The 19778-nt window shown below is 45.2% G+C and overlaps 2 protein-coding genes across 5 annotated transcripts in view; one reads left to right on the top strand and one right to left on the bottom strand.

Moving 5' to 3' along the window:
- The window catches only part of nhsl3 (NHS like 3), an 82652-nt gene extending 74903 nt beyond the window's left edge, over window positions 1-7749 (top strand). For all 4 annotated transcript variants that reach the window (XM_045709863.2, XM_045709864.2, XM_045709866.2 and 1 more), the window contains 2 exons: window positions 626-4667; window positions 5321-7749. In XM_045709863.2, the coding sequence (XP_045565819.2) occupies window positions 626-4667; window positions 5321-5367 (4089 nt within the window). In that variant the 3' untranslated portion in view covers window positions 5368-7749. The remainder of the gene's footprint in view (window positions 1-625; window positions 4668-5320) is intronic.
- A 449-nt stretch (window positions 7750-8198) lies between these two features.
- yars1 (tyrosyl-tRNA synthetase 1) lies at window positions 8199-18813 on the bottom strand. Its single transcript, XM_045709869.2, has 14 exons — window positions 18608-18813; window positions 17955-18023; window positions 17404-17550; window positions 16435-16610; window positions 15159-15288; window positions 12061-12141; window positions 11534-11626; window positions 11136-11271; window positions 10530-10615; window positions 10314-10449; window positions 9930-10027; window positions 9472-9665; window positions 9091-9232; window positions 8199-8851 (listed from the first exon to the last, which is right to left on the bottom strand). Exons 2-14 carry the CDS (start codon window positions 18009-18011, stop codon window positions 8741-8743), a joined length of 1587 nt encoding a protein of 528 aa, XP_045565825.1. The 5' UTR covers window positions 18012-18023; window positions 18608-18813; the 3' UTR covers window positions 8199-8740.
- Window positions 18814-19778: the final 965 nt, after the last annotated feature.

Here is a 19778-nt window from a genome sequence, read left to right as displayed (position 1 = left end):
TATAATATGACAGCTCCACAGTTCTCTCTATAGTATGACAGCTCCACAGTTCTCTCTATAGTATGACAGCTCCCAGTTCTCAGTATGACAGCTCCACAGTTCTCATATAGTATGACAGCTCCACAGTTCTCTCTATAGTATGACAGCTCCACAGTTCTCTCTATAGTATGACAGCTCCACAGTTCTCTATATAGTATGACAGCTCCACAGTTCTCTCTATAGTATGACAGCTCCACAGTTCACTACATAATATGACAGCTCCACAGTTCTCTCTATAGTATGACAGCTCCACAGTTCTCTACATAATATGACAGCTCCACAGTTCTCTCTATAGTATGACAGCTCCACAGTTCTCTACATAGTATGACAGCTCCACAGTTCTCTCTATAGTATGACAGCTCCACAGTTCTCTACATAGTATGATTTAGATGCACTATTGTAAAGTGGTTGTTCCACTGGATATCATAAGGTGAATCCACCAATTTGTAAGTCGCTCTGGATAAGAGCGTCTGCTAAATGACTTAAATGTATGACAGCTCCACAGTTCTCTCTATAGTATGACAGCTCCACAGTTCTCTACATAGCATGACTCCTAATGATGATCGTTGTGTTTGCCTCCTCCCAGGGTCCGGTGATGTCCATCTCTCCCCAGGCCACCTACCTGTCTAAGATTATCCCCAACGCCTATCTGCCGGCCTCCGTCGACGTCATACAGATTGACCTCAGAACCAACCATACCAATGGAAACAACGGCAAAGGAACGGTCCGCGCCGTCAGCAAGAGCAGCCCGGCATCTGTGTCGTCAGCAAGCCCCGCGTCGTCGAGAAGGTCGGGTGGCGATGGTTGCTATGACGGCGGCGAAGCCCTTTCCCATGGTGACAGTAGTTCCCGTGACAATGGCTCTACGGCAACCACGCGCTCAGTGACTTCGGGATCCGGCTGGAGCCACTCGCAGTCTTCCGAGATGATCAAGTCCAACTCCTCCGCCATCTCTTCCACGAAGGGGAGCTTCGGACCTGCTAACCCACAGACAGTGAGCCTCGTTGGGCAGGAGAGACTACTGCAGCAGCCTGGTGCTGGGGACCAGGACCTGGTGAGCCTACAAAGCTCAGCTAGCTGGGTCAGCAGCACCAGTAGGGTTACTGGTACTGTAACTGCTCAGGGGGGATCTGAGTCGGGTCTATCTGGGTCTGTCAGTGCTGGGGAGATGAGCGATGTTGGAGGAGACTCTCACAGATTCTCTCGCAGTCTGTCGATCATGAAGACCAAGCTGCCTCCAGCTCCCCCCAGGAGAACCAACTCCCTGCACCATGAGAAGATGATAAAGAGGCGACTGGTGGAGATTAAAGACCTCAGTGACTCTGTGGGTGGGGAGGTGGAGGCTGCTGAAGACACAAGCTTGGTTACTATTGAGATGTCTAAAGAGCTCTACAAAGAAATCACAAAGAGCTCTATCCCTGTATCCAACACATCTGGGTTTAACTCTTTAAATGGTACAAGATCTTCCACAGTCTCTAATCCTCTGAGTCCCACACAGGCCTCCCCTGGTGGTAGTGGAAACCCAGAAAGGCCAGGGTCCAGCAGCTCTTCCCCACAGAAAGCTCCCTCAGAGGGAGGTACATATGAAAAGACCATGTCCCCCTCCAGTGGGTACTCGACTCAGAGTGGTACTCCGACGCTCTCCCCCAAGGGGATCTGCCCTTCCTCCTCCCCAGGTAAACACAAGAAGATGCCGGTCAAACCGGAACGTTCTGGTTCAAGAGCTTCCTCCTCGGCAGCCTCTGCCTCGTCTTCCCTTACCTCCCTGTCTTCAGCCACCTTAGAGTACGTCAATCAAGAGGCTTCAAAAAACATTCCTAGCACACCCCAGCGGGCCTCCCCACCGCCATCTGTAATGACAACAGAAAAGACATCAACGGTGACCCCGGTGACCCTGACTCGTTGCTCTGCATCCATGGCGATCAGAGAGCTGCTTAACATTCCGCCACCCCCCAACATCAAAGCCCCTTCCCCGCCACCCCCGGAAACCTGGGCCCACAACAGACACACCTTTAAACTGCTGTGTGGGCCTTGCCCCAACGTCAACAGGCTAGCACAGCTCCAGAAGCAACAGGAACTGAAAGATGAAGCTACCATCATTAAGCAAAAGCAAGAACCTCAAACTGAAGCTAGCAAAGAGTCTCAAAGCTCAGATGAAAAGCAGGCTACCGTAGAGGAAGTCACTTTGATCAAATCAGAAAGCAATTACACTGTTTCGAAAGAAGAAACTGAGCCTACGCTAGAGCATGTGTCTGAGGTATCCGAGTGTGTTAGTCAGGGAGTCGAGACCACAGAAAGTCGAACGAAAGAAAAAGGAAGTCCAGCGATGATCGCAGAGAGGGTAGAAGCAAGTGTAGAGGTCAAGAACCGGAACCAAAATCAGGAGCAGAGTAGTAGTAGTAGTAGTGTTGCACAGGTCAAGGATCAAGAAGAGAGTCTAGAGACACAAGTTAGTTTAGCGACGATTCCAAAGAAGGAACCCCCTCCTGTCATGAAGAAAAGTACTCGTAGAAAAGAACCTTTAGTTCAAGTATCAACAGACATTCAACAAAAGCTGCCATTTGATGAGGTCACAGTAGAGGAGAAGGTAGAATCTCCCAGCGAGAGTGAGAAGTGTTCCTTACAGGGGGAGGTAGAGGTGGTAGCTAAGGAAGTTGAGGTTGAGGTAGTTGCTAAGGAAGTTGAGGTAGTTGCTAAGGAAGTTGAATTAGTAACTAAGGAGGTCGAAGGTCAGAGTGCTACTGAAAACACCACAGAGGAAAGTCCCACTAAACCAGAGGCATCTACACAGACCCTTGCCATGGAGCCTCCCAAAGTGGACAGGGTCTCTCCTCCAGCCTCCCCTCCCCCTGCCCACCACCCTCCTCCACCCCCTTCTAAGACACCTCCCTCCTTAGTGTCCACTCCCCCACCCGAGGTAGAGGTGGAGTGTGAGGAAGAGATTCCCATAGTAGAGTCCTGCTGGCCTCCTCCACCCCCACCAGAGGAGCCAGCAGATTCAGTCTTTGATGAGCCAGATGAGATGGACTTTCCACCTCCTCCCCCTCCCTTCATGACGGAGAGCTTGCCAGATGTAGTGGAGAGCTGTAACACAGTCACAGATGTCCAGGAGGCGTCCATTGTGGCTCTGGATGTGGAGGAGGTTAAGGAAACTGTGAATGGAGCAACTGTGGCAACTGTGAATGGGGAAACTGCAGATCTGTCACCCATTCCGGCTCAAATGGAGATGAAGGAGGATAGACCTGAAAAGGTGATTCTGAACTATAATGCAGTTCCAAATGATGAAACCAGCTCTGAGGTATCTGAATCAGCTGAGCTCAAAGCAATTCACGCACATAAGTCAACTGTTGTTTCTCCAGTTCAGCCCAATAAGAAAGAGGCAGAGGTCAAGCAATCTGCCCAGCAGTCAATCACAATGCAGGAAGCCATAACTCAACCAACAGAAACTTCTCCTCAGTCACATGAAGTCCTGGCTCTATTAGAGGATGTCCCTCCCCCACCCCAGGAGGCTCCTCCCCCACCACCAATGAAAACAGCCTTGGTGCCCCCCTCAAGTATCTCTCCTCCATCTCTTATCAGCGTCCCCCTCCCTTCCCCTGTACAATTTGAAGATCCGATGCACTCTGAGCCTGCTGTGAGTGCCCCCATTCCACCCCCCGTCAATGTCCCAGCCCTTCTCCCATTTGAGAACCAACCAACTGTCAGGAGACAGCTCAGCTTGGTGAACAGAGAGACCGGGAGCACAGAGCTTCTGTCTAGGCACAACAGTGCCCCCATTCCCAAAGACGACGCCAACATTCCACTGGTCACACCCTCTCTGCTTCAAACGGTACGTCTCAGATCTGTCAACGTCAGTGAAGACCAGATGAAAACGGCTTCCGACAACAACAATAATAATTACAACAAGGGGAATCCACCCGCTCACGATCAGAGTCCAATCCTAACCCAAAACCCTGGATCCCAGAACACAACACCTCAAAAACCGATCCGGAAATCGCCATCTATAAAAGCCACACCTCTGTCATTGAAGTCATCATCACCGTCGATCATCGCCCCCTCGATGCGCTTGCAGGAAGCTATCCGCATGAAGACAGCGGCCATGTCTACCAGAGATGGTCTACCAACACGCTTTAGAATGCCATCCTCCACCTCATTCCCCAGTATCAGCGGTGGTGAATATGAGATGTTATCCCCAATGTCACCAGAAGGGGGCGACATGCTAAAGTCCCCCGCATCCACTGCTAGCTTCATCTTCTCCAGGAGCTCAAAGAAGGTCGTTATAGAAACGCCTGTCGCATCTTCCTCCCACGAGATGCAGGCGAGCCTTCAACAGAACCTAGCCGCCGTGCTCACGAAGGTTTCCGACCAATCGGTGGCTTCCACAGTCGCTAACGGCAACGCTGGAAGAACTGGGATTCCGAGGAGAGTTCCACCACCCGTGGCTAAGAAACCAGTTCTTCCAGTGTTGCAGTTAGCGACCTTGGAGAAGACTGTTTTTTCTATAGTGATGGGTGGTTCTCAGAGTGAGAGGAACACTCCATCACCAAGAGGAACAGAGGCTAACGAGGAGACAGAGACAGTGCTACCTGCGGGCCAGAAAGCACTGACAGAGGACCACAATACAGCAAGTAAGAACACCAAACGCAACACCGAGAATAGGATTGTTGCTACATATGATTACATAAAATGTACATATTTGTAAGTATAAGTCAAATATAAGTCGTTTATTTTTTTTAAATGTTGATAGTGCATGGAATTGATCTTGCGTGGATTTGATGTTTCACTGAATTATTTCACTGAAGAATCAATTCTTTAGAGACTAGCACAATGCGCTTAATTCTGTGGACAGCATCAACCACAATCATGTCTTGCCCAATCATGACATGACAGAATGTAGACGCTAGCATTACCACAATGCTGAAGAATGCTTAGCAATGCAGCATTGACACCCACACAGATGTTGCCCTACAACTGCATAGCATTGCACAGCAGCAGCAGCAGCTGCAACTTGAGCTCACCTTGCTAATGAAAGAAATTGACATTGCATCCACAATAGAACCCTGTCTAATTCTGTTTCCGGGTAAACTACTAGCACATGGCCCAACCAACGCTAATGTAGTTACACACACACACGATAAAGTAACCAATCGAATAGGCCCACAGAATGCTCCTTGTTTATCATAGTGTGTAACTGTACATTTGTCATAGCCTTCTGTCTGCATCTCAGATGGCACCCTATTCCCCCACCTTCTGAGTGTAACTGCTTCCCACTGTTTTCTAGGTAAAATGGAGACGTCTAACATTGTAGAAGCACCGATGCCCTTGTGAGAAAGACTGCTTTGTGTGGACTGAACTTTTGTGGATTGGGACTAAGACGGAGGAACAAAGCAAGGACTGCAAGACCCAGAGAGAGAGAGAGAGAGAGAGAGAGAGAGAGAGAGAGAGGAGAGAGCGAGAAAGAGAGCTATGGAGCGAGAGAGAGAGATAATCAAAAGTGTTCACTTAATAAGTCAACTCAGAGTTAAAATATGTGAAGGCTTCTCCAAAAGCCTAAAATGGCCTTCATATTTATGCAAACAATGGGGTTGGTCCCCATTTCTTTGATAATAAAGCTTCCTTTTGGAGTATTTTTCTAAACCATGGAGCTCTAGGCATCTATTCAGTCTGTAAAGTTAAAGCGTTACAGATTATGCCAAATCAATTTAAAGGTAATTTCCGATTGAGCCGACATGTGCAGCGTTTACCGTGAATGCAGTCTCCCCTAATTAGGAACATTGCCTTTTAAATTTCAATTACGATGCAGATTGAATAGAGTTTAGTCTGCTTTGACAAACTGCAAACAGTGCCCCCCTCAGGACGAATGGTGTACTGCGGCTGGATTTTTGTAAATACAGTACAAGAAGCTATGCTTGTAGTAGACCACCATCTAGAGGTTAGGAAAGGTAGCAGTCACTGCAGATGAGAAAGAAAAACCTAGAGGACAAATAATATATGAAGAAAAAAATACTAGAGGGAAGAAAAAAACATAAAATATTATTGGGACTTTCTAAGGTGTTTGAAGCTTGTGTTCTAGTTAAAAAAATACAAAATGTTTCTCTAGTAATTTTTTCTTCATTAACATACCCCTTTTTTTTGAGTCAAGCAATCACTGAATTGTCTTATTTCCAAAAGGAATGGCAGATTATGAAATTTCCAGAATGTATCTTTTGATCTTATCTTTTGATCAATCAATCAATGAATCAACCAATCCAATGTGTTATTTTAGCTTTTCGATCAGCATAAATAAAATGTTTTTAAATTAAACTGCAAAATATCTTGTGAATGTGTAGGCTTAGGTAAAGTAGAGCATCAGAGAGAGAGAGAAAAAAAGGGATGCTGCATATTTAAAAGACCATTTATATGTTAGACCTACAGTCAAAATTTCAAAAGCACTTTTATAAACTAATGAAGCGGTTTAAAGGTGCAGAAAACGTTAAATCCCAATGGAACTGACAATCCCACGAAATTAAAACTGCTTTCAAATTCTAACATTCCAAATGGCAACCTATTCCCTGCATAGTGCACTACTTTGGACCAGAGAATATGGTTCCGTTTGGGAGGAATCCCCAGGAAGAGAGGACACCATATCTGTTCCTTATAGTTACACTATAGACACCGTTCCCATGCATTCAAAGACTATATGTATGGGTTTTCTGACTGTTTCTATGTATTTATGTTTGTTTTTTTAAATGTGTCTTTAAGTTGCTTTAAACAAATGTTCTTTATTAATACTGTATCAGCATCATTAACATCGACACGTTCACAACCAAATATTCAACCTTGGTTTGAGTTCACCTGTTTCGTTAAAATGGTTTGTTTGAACGGTCTATTTTCAAATTCGATTTTACAGATTCAGTTTTATTCAATCAAATCCACAAGCCTGCACTAAATATGACTCCTGATAGTACTACAGATACAAGGTACCCTATTCCCTACATAGTGCACTACTTTGGACCAGAGCCCCTATCAGAAGGACCTGGTCAAATGTAGCAGTATATATAGGTAACAGGGGACCATATGGGACTGAGTACTACTAGAGATAAATGGCCAACAGTAACACTAAAGAGAGAGGGTTGTGTGTCTATCTACTCTGAAGTGTTCAGCGTTACAGCGTGATTTAAATGTGAAGGTAACGTTACCGGCGATTACGTTCACAGTAAACGGTGCGTCTATCGGCTCAATCGGAAATTACCTTTTTACATTTTTTAATCACGTAATCTGTTACGCTTCGGCTTTAGACACTAAATAGAGCCTTTAGTTCACAAGTGTTCATTTCTTCTTTAAGAAAAAAAAAACCAAGTATTTTAAACATTTACTGTATATTCCTACTTTCACATTGTTTGAAGTAGCCTAAGGATTTGTCCCGAATGGAACCCTAATCCCTATATAGTGCTATACTTTTGACCAGGGCTCATAGGGCGCAATTTGGGAGACACCCTCAGTCTTTCCACAGTGACAAGACATCTTGGTAATCATCGGCACAACAAAAACACACCCTTGTCCAGCAAATGGTTTTAACACAGAACTAATTATTCTCTTTTGACACTCTGCACATGACATGTCTTATTGTCATGGAAACAGCTAACATTTTTGTTGATTCAAATAAATAAGAAAAAAATAAAAGTTAATTTACTTTGTTATGAAAAGATTATAAAATTGTATTCCAAATCACATATTAGTTTGTGTTTTTGCAGTTGGGTGAATGTGTGGAAATGCCAAACCACTTGAAGTCTGTTTTAAATTATGTAGAACTGGTTTAAATGATATAGACCGATATAGAACTGGTTTAAATGATATAGAACTGGTTTAACTGATATAGAACTGCTTTAAATGATATAGAACTGGTTTAAATGATATAGAACTGGTTTAAATGATATAGAACTGTTTTGTTTTTTATATACCCATCATTATACAGGCAGGATGTAAATTACCAAGATGGTCACTCCCTATATTCATACTAAAACAACCCTCACTTATACACTTGGTTTAAACTTTCACTGTGAATACAAACAACAAAAAAGGTGTTCACAGCATCAGATTTCAAAACACATTGTGACAGGCAGATCTCTTGTACGGTCTTGCCATTACTGGAGAGGACACCGCAGAAGGAAGACGACCACTGAATTCAACCGGTTTATTTCATTTCCAGACGATGACATAATGAGTAAGGGCAGCAGCTGTATTATGAAGGACCTGCCGATACTGGTGAGGATGATTTAAACACATGGTGGTAGACAGGGTAAGACTGTTGATGACTAGCTAGCTAACGTATCCCTAGGTTAATATTGGTCACGACCAACATCGTTCCATATTTACCTCAACAAAAAATATATAGGAATTTCCCCAGACCACAAGAAACAACGTGTTCTGTAAACGGAGGGCACCCGGCCGTGATATCGCCGTTACTTCTGAAGAATTACAGAGCCGTACCGTTACTTAAAACATCAGGAGGGAAAATACAGCACTGATATCGATAGTAAAATAGACCCGTTTATTTAAACCCAGATCGCTGTGTTAGATTGATCACGGTATTATTAAAAAAATGAATGATTCATTTCTCGGGTCAAGAAGAGAGAGTGTGATGTTGCCGTGGTGATGTGTGCGGAGTTCTCTGGGGAAGCCGGACGAGTAGAGAGCATCATGGGATTGACAAGTGTGTGTTTTAGCTGATGTTGCCTCCCTTCAGCGTTTTACAGGTGATGTGTCCCAGTTTGGTCATCAGGTGTTTGTCCTGCCACTGGGCTACACACTGTCCGGATACCTTCAGGTCCACCTGGAGAGAAACAGCCAATATTCTGTGAAATGAACGTTCACTAGCAAGTAGCAAAATATAGCAGCTTGAGGCGTTGGAAACAAGTGGAACAGATCAGCGAAATGAACTGCAATTCTCTCTAACTAGCTGAAATAACATTCACTCATTTACTGATCTCTCTAAGATGCTCACGGCTCACTCTTACTCTCATTTGAAGAGAAAACAGTTGATTAAACAGGCTAGGGGTCATTCAGACCTACCTGTAGTTTCTCCCACAGCCTTTTCTTTGGGTTTAGTTTGTCGTCTGGCTTGCCCGTCTCGTACCCCTCAACGAACACCCGTTCCCCGGGTGACGACCCCTCAGGGGGGTCAAGAGGCTCCACTCTCCTGGTCTCCCCCTCACTGGGACAACAGCCAATCAGAGAGAAGAGAGACAGAAGTGATGGATGAGGAAATGGGTGGGTTGTGTCCGGTGACCGAGTGCAGAGGAAAGGGATAGCGATATAGAACAAAGAGAGAGAGACGGGAGAAAAGACAAAGGAAGGAGTACGTAGGTAGGCAGGAAAAGAAGAGATGCAGTGGGAAGAGAGAAGAGGGAAAGCCCAGTGAGAGGAAGAGAGAAAAGGAGAAGACAGACTCACATGGAGGCACAGAGCAGCATGGCTTGGGACTCCACCCCCCTCATCTTCTGGGGCTTCAGGTTGCATAGCAACACCACCAGCCGGTCCTGCAAGGCCTCCTGGGAAACGTAGGCCACCAGACCGCTCACCACCGTCCTTGGCTCCGCCTCTCCGACGTCTATCTTCTCCAGGTACAGCGAATCAGCATCCGGATGCTGAGGGACGCGAGGACAGACAGAGAGAAAGACCAATCAGTGAAGAGAAGGAAAGGAAAATGGAGATGATTTGCTGAATCCCAAATCCCCCGAGCCTCTTCTGAAAGGTCGATTATAAATCAGTAATTGCTCCTCATCTTGCTCTCTGATAGGCTGGGGGGGGGGGCGGGGGGGATTTCCACCATTTGGAATTCAGCATTTCTCTCAAAAAAAGTGTCTTCCAAGTTTAAATAAGGATAAATAAACGGATCAATGAGTGAGTACCTTCTCCACACTGATGACCTTGCCCACCCTGATGTCCAGTCTGGAGGGAACCAGCTCACCCTCTTCTGCTACTTTAGGGTTCCCCTTCCCTGCTCCCTCTGACAGGGGGACACACACACAGGGTCAAGGGTCAGGAGAAACAGTCTGCTATAGGTCTACTTTAGGGTTCCCCTTCCCTGCTCCCTCTGACAGGGGGACACACACAGGGTCAAGGGTCAGGAGAAACAGTCTGCTATAGGTCTACTTTAGGGTTCCCCTTCCCTGCTCCCTCTGACAGGGGGACATAGAGGGTCAAGGGTCAAGAGGAACAGTCTCCTATAGGTCTACTTTAGGAAGCCTTGAGGTATATGATGGTGAGAGTTGGTAACTGTAAATTCTACTAACTGTTCTTTGACGGGTCTGGATAGGCCGTGTTGGAGAGTTTACGGAGCTCTGGAGATTCAAACTTCTTCCTGATTGGGTCGAGCAGCTTGTTAAGGGCCACCTCCACGCCCGCCTTCAGGTCACCAGGATGGATCAGCTAGACGGCAGAGGTTAGAGGTCAAACCGATGCATGATGGGCCAACAACAGTGGTCATACAACATGATATATATACGTACCTCTTCGCCAAATTCTTTCTCCACTTCCTCAAAGTCTGTGTAGGTTTTGTCTCCTCCGAACTTGGGGTCTCTTTTGATGGAGAACTCTGAAACAGATGCAACACAGACATGCTGGTGTCTGGCACAGGAAGACTCTAGCCGGCGCCTGGCACAGGAAAACACGCTGACTCTAGCCGGTGCCTGGCACAGGAAGACTGTAGAGGGAGGAGGAGGACAGAACAGGAGAGAGGAGGAAGAGGACAGAACAAGAGAGAGGAGGAAGAGGACAGAACAGGAGAGAGGAGGAAGAGGACAGAACAGGAGAGAGGAGGAAGAGGACAGAACAGGAGAGAGGAGGAAGAGGACAGAACGAGAACAGGACAGAACAAGTGAGGAGGAAGAGGACAGAACAAGTGAGGAGGAAGAGGACAGAACAGGAAGCGGAGGAAGAGGACAGAACAGGTGAGGAGGAAGAGGACAGAACAGGAAGCGGAGGAAGCGGACAGAACAGGTGAGGAGGAAGAGGACAGAACGAGAACAGGAAGAGGACAGAACAAGTGAGGAGGAAGAGGACAGAACAGGAAGAGGACAGAACAGGAGAGAGGAGGAAGCAGGTGGATTACTCACCTCCTACGAGTGGGAAGAGGACATGTTTAACAAATGAGAGGACTCCGTTGTTCTCGATGTTGCCCGGCTCACAGAAAGCCTTCTTCAGCTTCTTCTTTACATCTTCCTTCCTGTCCAGGAGGTCAATCTTAGACTCCTACAGAGGTCAACAGGAAACACACAGGACCATGTTCATTAGGAACCAACCGGAAGAAAACGAACAAACGGGGAAAGCCCTACCTGAACTTGTCCAATAATAAAACGTTCATTTTCTGTTGCAAAATGCTTCGCTACTGTCTGTCGTAATGAATATAACCCACGGGTTGTGTTAGTTTGGGATTGGTCAAAACAATATATTACCTCCAAAAGAAGAGGAAGGGATGGATGAATTAATAAAGTATTGTGACTGGGACACTCACTTCCTCTGAAGAACTCATCTTAGCTCCAGTTAGACCTGGTACCATGGGGTTCATCAGATGGGACCGCTTCGCATAGCCCAGAGAGGGCAGGTACTGGAGGGAGGGACAAAGAAATTGAGGGAAGGAAAGAAGGGATATGGGAGAGAGAGAGAGAGAGGGAAGGAAAGAAGGGATATGGGAGAGAGAGACAGAGAGAGCGAGATCGATATCGAGGGAAGGAAGGGATGTAGAGAGAGAGAGAAGGAAATGATGTAGAGAGAGAGAGAAGGAAGTGATGTAGAGAGAGAGAGAAGGAAGTGATGTAGAGAGAGAGAGAAGGAAGGGATGTAGAGAGAGAGAGAAGGAAGTGATGTAGAGAGAGAAGAGCGAAGGAGAGAGGGATTTTCAGAAGTCATACATTATGCAAAACTTACCCATCACAATAATTTTTGTAATTTCCCAGTTGACCAATGAATTAATTGAATGTAAAAACAGCTCTCTCTACAAGAGGACAGTGCTGACAGTTTAGGTCAGACGGTTCCGGGTACCTTCTCAGCCAAGGTGAAGATCTTCCTCTGATCGACTCCTCCAAACTGGGCATCTACTTTCAGATACTCCTCATCCAGAGCCTGGAAGACAGACGGGGTAAATGGGTTACGAACCTGTTGTATTAATAACCTGTTATAACCACATTGTTATCATGTTATTACCTGTAGTCCAGGGTAGAGCAGGCCACTGTGTAGAGGGTGTTATAACCATGTTATTACCTGTAGTCCTGGGTAGAGCAGGCCACTGAGTAGAGGGTGTTATAACATGTTATAACCATGTTATCCTCTATGGGCTAGGTGGGACGCTAGCGTGCCACCCGTGGTGCACTCCATCAACAGCAGGTGCATTTCAAGAGCGGCAAATTTGAATCCAAATAAATGTCAAAATTCAAATTTTTCAAACATACAACTATTTTACACCCTTTGAAAGATAAACATCTCCTTAATCTAACCACGTTTTACGATTTCAAAAAGGTTTTACGGCGAAAGCATAAATTTAGAGTATGTTAGGACAGTACATTTACAAGAGTTGTGTGTAATGTTTTGTCAAGTCAAAGACAGGGTCACCAAAACCATAAAACCAGCTAAAATGATGCACTAACCTTTTACAATCTCCATCAGATGACACTCCTAGGACATTATGTTAGACAATGCATGCATTTTTAGTTCTATCAAGTTCATATTTATATCCAAAAACAGCGTTTTACTATGGCATTGATGTTGAGGAAATCGTTTCCCTCCAATAACCGGCAGTCAAGTCAGCACCACAAATTAAATAATTAAAATTAGAAAACATTGGTAAAATATTATATTGTCATTTAAAGAATTATAGATTTACATCTCTTGAACGCAATCAACTTGCCAGATTTAAAAATAACCTTACTGGGAAATCACACTTTGCAATAATCTGAGCACTGCGCCCAGAAAAATACGCGTTGCGATACAGACTAGACGTCATGTTGGGGAGATCTAAAATCGAAAATACTATGTAAATAATCCATTACCTTTGATTCTCTTCATCAGATGTCACTTCCAGGTATCACAGGTCCATAACGAATGTAGTTTTGTTCAAAAAAGCTCATCATTTATGTCCAAAAATCTCCGTCTCGTTAGCACATGATCTAAGCCAGCCGGACTTCTCGTCATGAACGAGGGGAAAAAATATATTTACGTTCGTTCAAACATGTCAAACGTTGTATAGCATAAATCATTAGGGCCTTTTTTAACCAGAACATGAATAATATTCAAGGTGGACGAATGCATACTCTTTTATAACGTATTGGAACGAGGGTACCCAACATGAACTAGCGCGCCAGGTGTCTAATGGGCCATCATCGTTCCATGGCTCTTGTTCGGTCAGATCTCCCTCCAGAAGACTCAAAACACTTTGTAAAGGCTGGTGACATCTAGTGGAAGCAATAGGAAGTGCCAAAATATTCCTAAACCCCTGTGTTTTTCAATGGGATAGGTTTAAAGTCAATACAACACATCAGGTATCCACTTCCTGTCAGAAAATTTCTCAGGGTTTTGCCTGCCAAATGAGTTCTGTTATACTCACAGACACCATTCAAACAGTTTTAGAAACTTTAGGGTGTTTTCTATCCATATATAATAAGTATATGTATATTCTAGTTACTGGGTAGGATTAGTAACCAGATTAAATCGGGTATGTTTTTTTATCCAGCCGTGTCAATACTGCCCCTTAGCCCTATTAATACCTGTAGTCCAGGGTAGAGCAGGCCACTGAGTAGAGGGTGTCATAACCATGTTATTACCTGTAGTCCAGGGTAGAGCAGGCCACTGAGTAGAGGGTGTTATAACCATGTTATTACCTGTAGTCCAGGGTAGAGCAGGCCACTGAGTAGAGGGTGTTATAACCATGTTATTACCTGTAGTCCAGGGTAGAGCAGGCCACTGAGTAGAGGGTGTTATAACCATGTTATTACCTGTAGTCCAGGGTAGAGCAGGCCACTGAGTAGAGGGTGTTATAACCATGTTATTACCTGTAGTCCAGGGTAGAGCAGGCCACTGAGTAGAGGGTGTTATAACCATGTTATTACCTGAAGTCCTGGGTAGAGCAGGCCACTGAGTAGAGGGTGTTATAACCATGTTATTACCTGAAGTCCAGGGTAGAGCAGGCCACTGAGTAGAGGGTGTTATAATGTGTTATAACCATGTTATTACCTGTAGTACAGGGTAGAGCAGACCACTGAGTAGAGGGTGTTATAATGTGTTATAACCATGTTATTACCTGTAGTCCAGGGTAGAGCAGGCCACTGAGTAGAGGGTGTTATAATGTGTTATTACCTGTAGTCCAGGGTAGAGCAGACCACTGAGTAGAGGGTGTTATAACGTGTTATAACCATGTTATTACCTGTAGTCCTGGGTAGAGCAGACCACTGAGTAGAGGGTGTTATAACGTGTTATAACCATGTTATTACCTGTAGTCCAGGGTAGAGCAGACCACTGAGTAGAGGGTGTTATAACGTGTTATAACCATGTTATTACCTGTAGTCCAGGGTAGAGCAGGCCACTGAGTAGAGGGTGTTATAACCATGTTATTACCTGTAGTCCAGGGTAGAGCAGGCCACTGAGTAGAGGGTGTTATAACGTGTTATAACCATGTTATTACCTGTAGTCCAGGGTAGAGCAGACCACTGAGTAGAGGGTGTTATAACGTGTTATAACCATGTTATTACCTGTAGTCCAGGGTAGAGCAGGCCACTGAGTAGAGGGTGTTAGAACCATGTTATTACCTGTAATCCAGGGTAGAGCAGACCACTGAGTAGAGGGTGTTATAACCATGTTATTACCTGTAGTCCAGGGTAGAGCAGGCCACTGAGTAGAGGGTGTTATAACCATGTTATTACCTGTAGTCCAGGGTAGAGCAGACCACTGAGTAGAGGGTGTTATAACCATGTTATTACCTGTAGTCCAGGGTAGAGCAGGCCACTGAGTAGAGGGTGTTATAACCATGTTATTACCTGTAGTCCAGGGTAGAGCAGACCACTGAGTAGAGGGTGTTATAACCATGTTATTACCTGTAGTCCAGGGTAGAGCAGGCCACTGAGTAGAGGGTGTTATAACCATGTTATTACCTGTAGTCCAGGGTAGAGCAGACCACTGAGTAGAGGGTGGTCCACCTGTTTAACCACCTCAGCTCCGGCCTTCTTAGCATCGTGTTCTGTTACCATGGAGGACAGACGGTAGACATCCAGAGTGTACTCTCTAAGGGGGAGAGAGACAGAGGGCAAACGTAGGTACATCTAAACACTATGGACTGGTTTCCCGGACATAGATTTGAGTCTAGTCCTGAACTAAATTGCTAAATATATATATTTTTTTTAATCCATTTTTATGAAAAATGTAATCATGATGACCATCATACAATTACAAAATGCAGTAGAAAATATTACACAGGACAGTGAAAAACAGTGGAAATAGATGTTTGCATGATGGTCTTGTCAATAAAACAGTCAAACTGCATATTCTTCAAAGAGCGTTCAAGACGATGAGAACGGCAGCTCCTATAAATCAGAGCCTGACCACTGACCTGCTGAACAGACCACTGAGTACAGGGTGTTATAATGTGTTATAACCATGTTATTACCTGTAGTCCAGGGTAGAGCAGGCCACTGAGTACAGGGTGTTATAATGTGTTATAACCATGTTATTACCTGTAGTCCAGGGTAGAGCAGGCCACTGAGTAGAGGGTGTTATAATGTGTTATAACCATGTTATTACCTGTAGTCCAGGGTAGAGCAGGCCACTGAGTAGAGGGTGTTATAATGTGTTATAACCATGTTATTACCTGTAGTCCAGGGTAGAGCAGGCCACTGAGTAGAGGGTGTTATAACGTGTTATAACCATGTTATTACCTGTAGTCCAGGGTAGAGCAGGCCACTGAGTAGAGGGTGTTATAACGTGTTATAACCATGTTATTACCTGTAGTCCAGGGTAGAGCAGACCACTGAGTAGAGGGTGTTATAACGTGTTATAACCATGTTATTACCTGTAGTCCAGGGTAGAGCAGGCCACTGAGTAGAGGGTGTTATAACCATGTTATTACCTGTAATCCAGGGTAGAGCAGACCACTGAGTAGAGGGTGTTATAACGTGTTATAACCATGTTATTACCTGTAGTCCAGGGTAGAGCAGACCACTGAGTAGAGGGTGTTATAACCATGTTATTACCCGTAATCCAGGGTAGAGCAGGCCACTGAGTAGAGGGTGTTATAATGTGTTATAACCATGTTATTACCCGTAATCCAGGGTAGAGCAGGCCACTGAGTAGAGGGTGTTATAACCATGTTATTACCTGTAATCCAGGGTAGAGTCCAGGGTAGAAAGTGAATTACGGAGCCTGACCACTAACCTGCTGAGTTGGAAGTCTGTCCCCTTGATGAACTTGAGTTTGTCCAGCGGCACCCCGATACTCTCCAGCATGGCCTTGATCACCTGCTCGTAGTACTGAACCCTCAGCTCCAGCAGCTCCCAGGGAGCCTTCATGTTGTCCAGGAACGCGTGCAGGTCTGCGAACAGGATGGTCACCTGGGGAGGGGTCGGCAGGAGAGTTAGACAGACACACACAGATCTACAAATAGTTACAGCTGGGAATTGCTAGGGACCTTACGATACGATATTATCACGATACTGGAGGTGCTGATACAATATGTTGGCTCACTAGCTCTAGCTGACGCTCACTAGCTCTAGCTGACTAGCTGACGCTCACTAGCTCTAGCTGACGCTCACTAGCTCTAGCTGACTAGCTGACGCTCACTAGCTCTAGCTGACGCTCACTAGCTGACGCTCACTAGCTCTAGCTGACGCTCACTAGCTGACGCTCACTAGCTCTAGCTGACGCTCACTAGCTCTAGCTGACGCTCACTAGCTGACGCTCACTAGCTCTAGCTGACGCTCACTAGCTCTAGCTGACGCTCACTAGCTCTAGCTGACTAGCTGACGCTCACTAGCTCTAGCTGACGCTCACTAGCTGACGCTCACTAGCTCTAGCTGACGCTCACTAGCTGACGCTCACTAGCTCTAGCTGACGCTCACTAGCTCTAGCTGACGCTCACTAGCTCTAGCTGACGCTCACTAGCTCTAGCTGACGCTCACTAGCTCTAGCTAACGCTCACTAGCTAATGCAACATATAAAAAAAAAAAAATGTTTTATTTGAACATTTTATTTGTATTTTTTTTTTTTTTTACAAATCGATACTTGGAGTCAAAGTATTGATATAATATCGTCCAAAATAATAAGTAACTAGTGATTCTCTCTCCCCCATCACTACAAAATAGACTGGACAATAGTGAAGGAATCAAACACGCACGCAGATCTCACCTCACACCCTGCCTTGAGGAAGTCTGCAATCTTGGACATGGGGACGAAGTAGGCAACATGGGGTTTCCCTGTGGTGGCGGTTCCCCAATACACCTTCAGTTCCCTCTCTGCCAGAACCTGCTTTATCTTCTCTTCTCCAAGCACCTCCTGAAATACCACACAACATCAACCGTTAGAGACAGAGAAAGAGAGAGATAGAGAGAGAAAAAGAGAGAGAAACAGAGACAGACAGAGAGAGAGAGAAACAGAGAGAGACAGAGAGAGAGAGACAGAGAGAGAGAGAGACAGAGAGAAACAGAGACAGAGAGAAACAGAGACAGAGAGAAACAGAGACAGAGAAACAGAGACAGAGAGAAACAGAGACAGAGAGAAACAGAGAGAAACAGAGAGAAACAGAGAGAGAGAGAGAGAGAGAGAGAGAGACAGAGAGAGAGAGAGAGAGAGACAGAGAGAGAGAGACAGAGAGAGAGAGAGACAGAGAGAGACAGAGACAGAGAGAGAGAGAGAGAGAGACAGAGAGAGACAGAGAGAGAGAGAGACAGAAGACTAACCTGAAGGTTCCTAGTGATGAGGTGAAGCTTCTCATCTGGGCTCAGCTGTTCTCCCATGGTGCCTCGCTCCTACACGGAGGGGAGAGAGAATAACAGGTGGGTGACACAGTTATTAGTATATGAGTCAGCGTGTGTATCCAAAATGGCGCTCCATTCCCTATATAGTGCACTACTTTTGACCATAGCCCATAGGGAATATGGTGATGTTTGGGACGCAAACCCTTGTAACTGCCTATGAGCTATCTAACGTTAGCTAGACGACAAAATATGACAGGTTGATAGCTAGCTATCAAGTTAGCAAAGTAAACAGTCATTTTGCAGGCTAGGCATCTATCGTCTCTATCTGGCTAGCTAAGGATGTTTTAGAGGAGTTTTGTATGAAGCAGAATTCAGTCACTGGTAGTACTCGCCTGGCTAAATAACTAGTTAGTTAGCAACTTCAGTTACTGTTGCCAGTGACAATTGAGCTGGTTACTGACACGTTGAGAGTGACCGAACCATCCATGCTAAGCGCTAACTTAGCATTTGTGCTAACCATTTGTTGCCGAACTGTCTGTCTAAAACACAATCTAGACAACACTTGAGTTGTTAAAACTTTGAAATCATATATAAACCGTCGTCTGAAAAAGCATACTAGGTATAGACAATTTTACCTTTGAGTTAAATGTCCTAACACTTGTGGTCGATGTAGAAGCCGGGTGGACCTGTCAGTGTGTTGCATCAGCGGCGAGTTGATTTCTGGGATCAACTCCACCAGGCAGCAAGGAGAGCAAATCGACTTCAGAGACATCGATCGACGCATCAGCGCTATATTTCCATCGCCACCAGATGGCGTGTGTGTCGTGTAAAATGGTGCATAAACAGAGCTTTGTTATTATGGAACATAGTACGTCTTCTTCAATAACCTGTCCTTTATCTCCTCTACTCTTAAAAACACAAGTCATATGGAGGATGTCAGCAAGTACCCCACTCGGCTATGGAGTGATGCACCGTTAGCACAGATAGAAGGAGCCGGATATTTCACTAGACGTATAAAGACGTATTCATGCTTCCCAGCCGAAACAGTTCGTTAGAGTGTGTGCATATATTATGGTGACATCTTGTGATGTTTTTGGACTTCGGCCGTGATTGGGAGTCCCATAGGGTGGCGCACAATTGGCCCAGCGTCGTCCGGGTTTGGCCGTCATTGTAAATAGGAATTTGTTCTTAACTGACTTGCCTCTGCACTGCTCCCCTCCTTGCTATTTCTGCCCTCTATGACTCATTTGTTCCCATTCTGGCCACACCCCTCTCCAGAGGTGGGAACAAGTCATTGTTTTACAAGTCACAAGTAAGTCTCAAGTCTTAGCACTCAAGTCCCAAGTCAAGTCCCAAGTCAAGACAGGCAAGTCCGAGTCAAGTCCCAAGTCAAGTCCCAAGTCAAGTCCCAAGTCAAGTCCCAAGTCAAGACAGGCAAGTCCCGAGTCAAGTCCCAAGTCAAGTCCCAAGTCAAGACAGGCAAGTCCCAAGTCAAGTCAAGACCATCATGTCTCAAGTCCTAAACTTTGAGTTTCGAGTCCTAAACAAGTCATAATGTGCTCTTCACCAAATGTAATACCATTTCATATTTTAGTAATAGTATATTACATTTACGCAAATCATGAATGCTTTTAAAAAATATCTATATATTTATTACTTTCCAAATAAACATTATATTTCCATGGAAATACATGGGTAGCCATGAGAAAGACACCCCCCCAACCAATAGTGATCAACTATTGAGGATCACTATGGGGCGCAATTTGGCGACCTTAACTCTCTCACACACACACACACACACACACA

Source organism: Salmo salar, chromosome 27 (genome assembly GCF_965601325.2).
Source record: "Salmo salar chromosome 27, fSalSal1, whole genome shotgun sequence".
NCBI lineage: Eukaryota > Metazoa > Chordata > Actinopteri > Salmoniformes > Salmonidae > Salmo > Salmo salar.
This window is presented reverse-complemented; position numbering and strand designations above follow the sequence as displayed.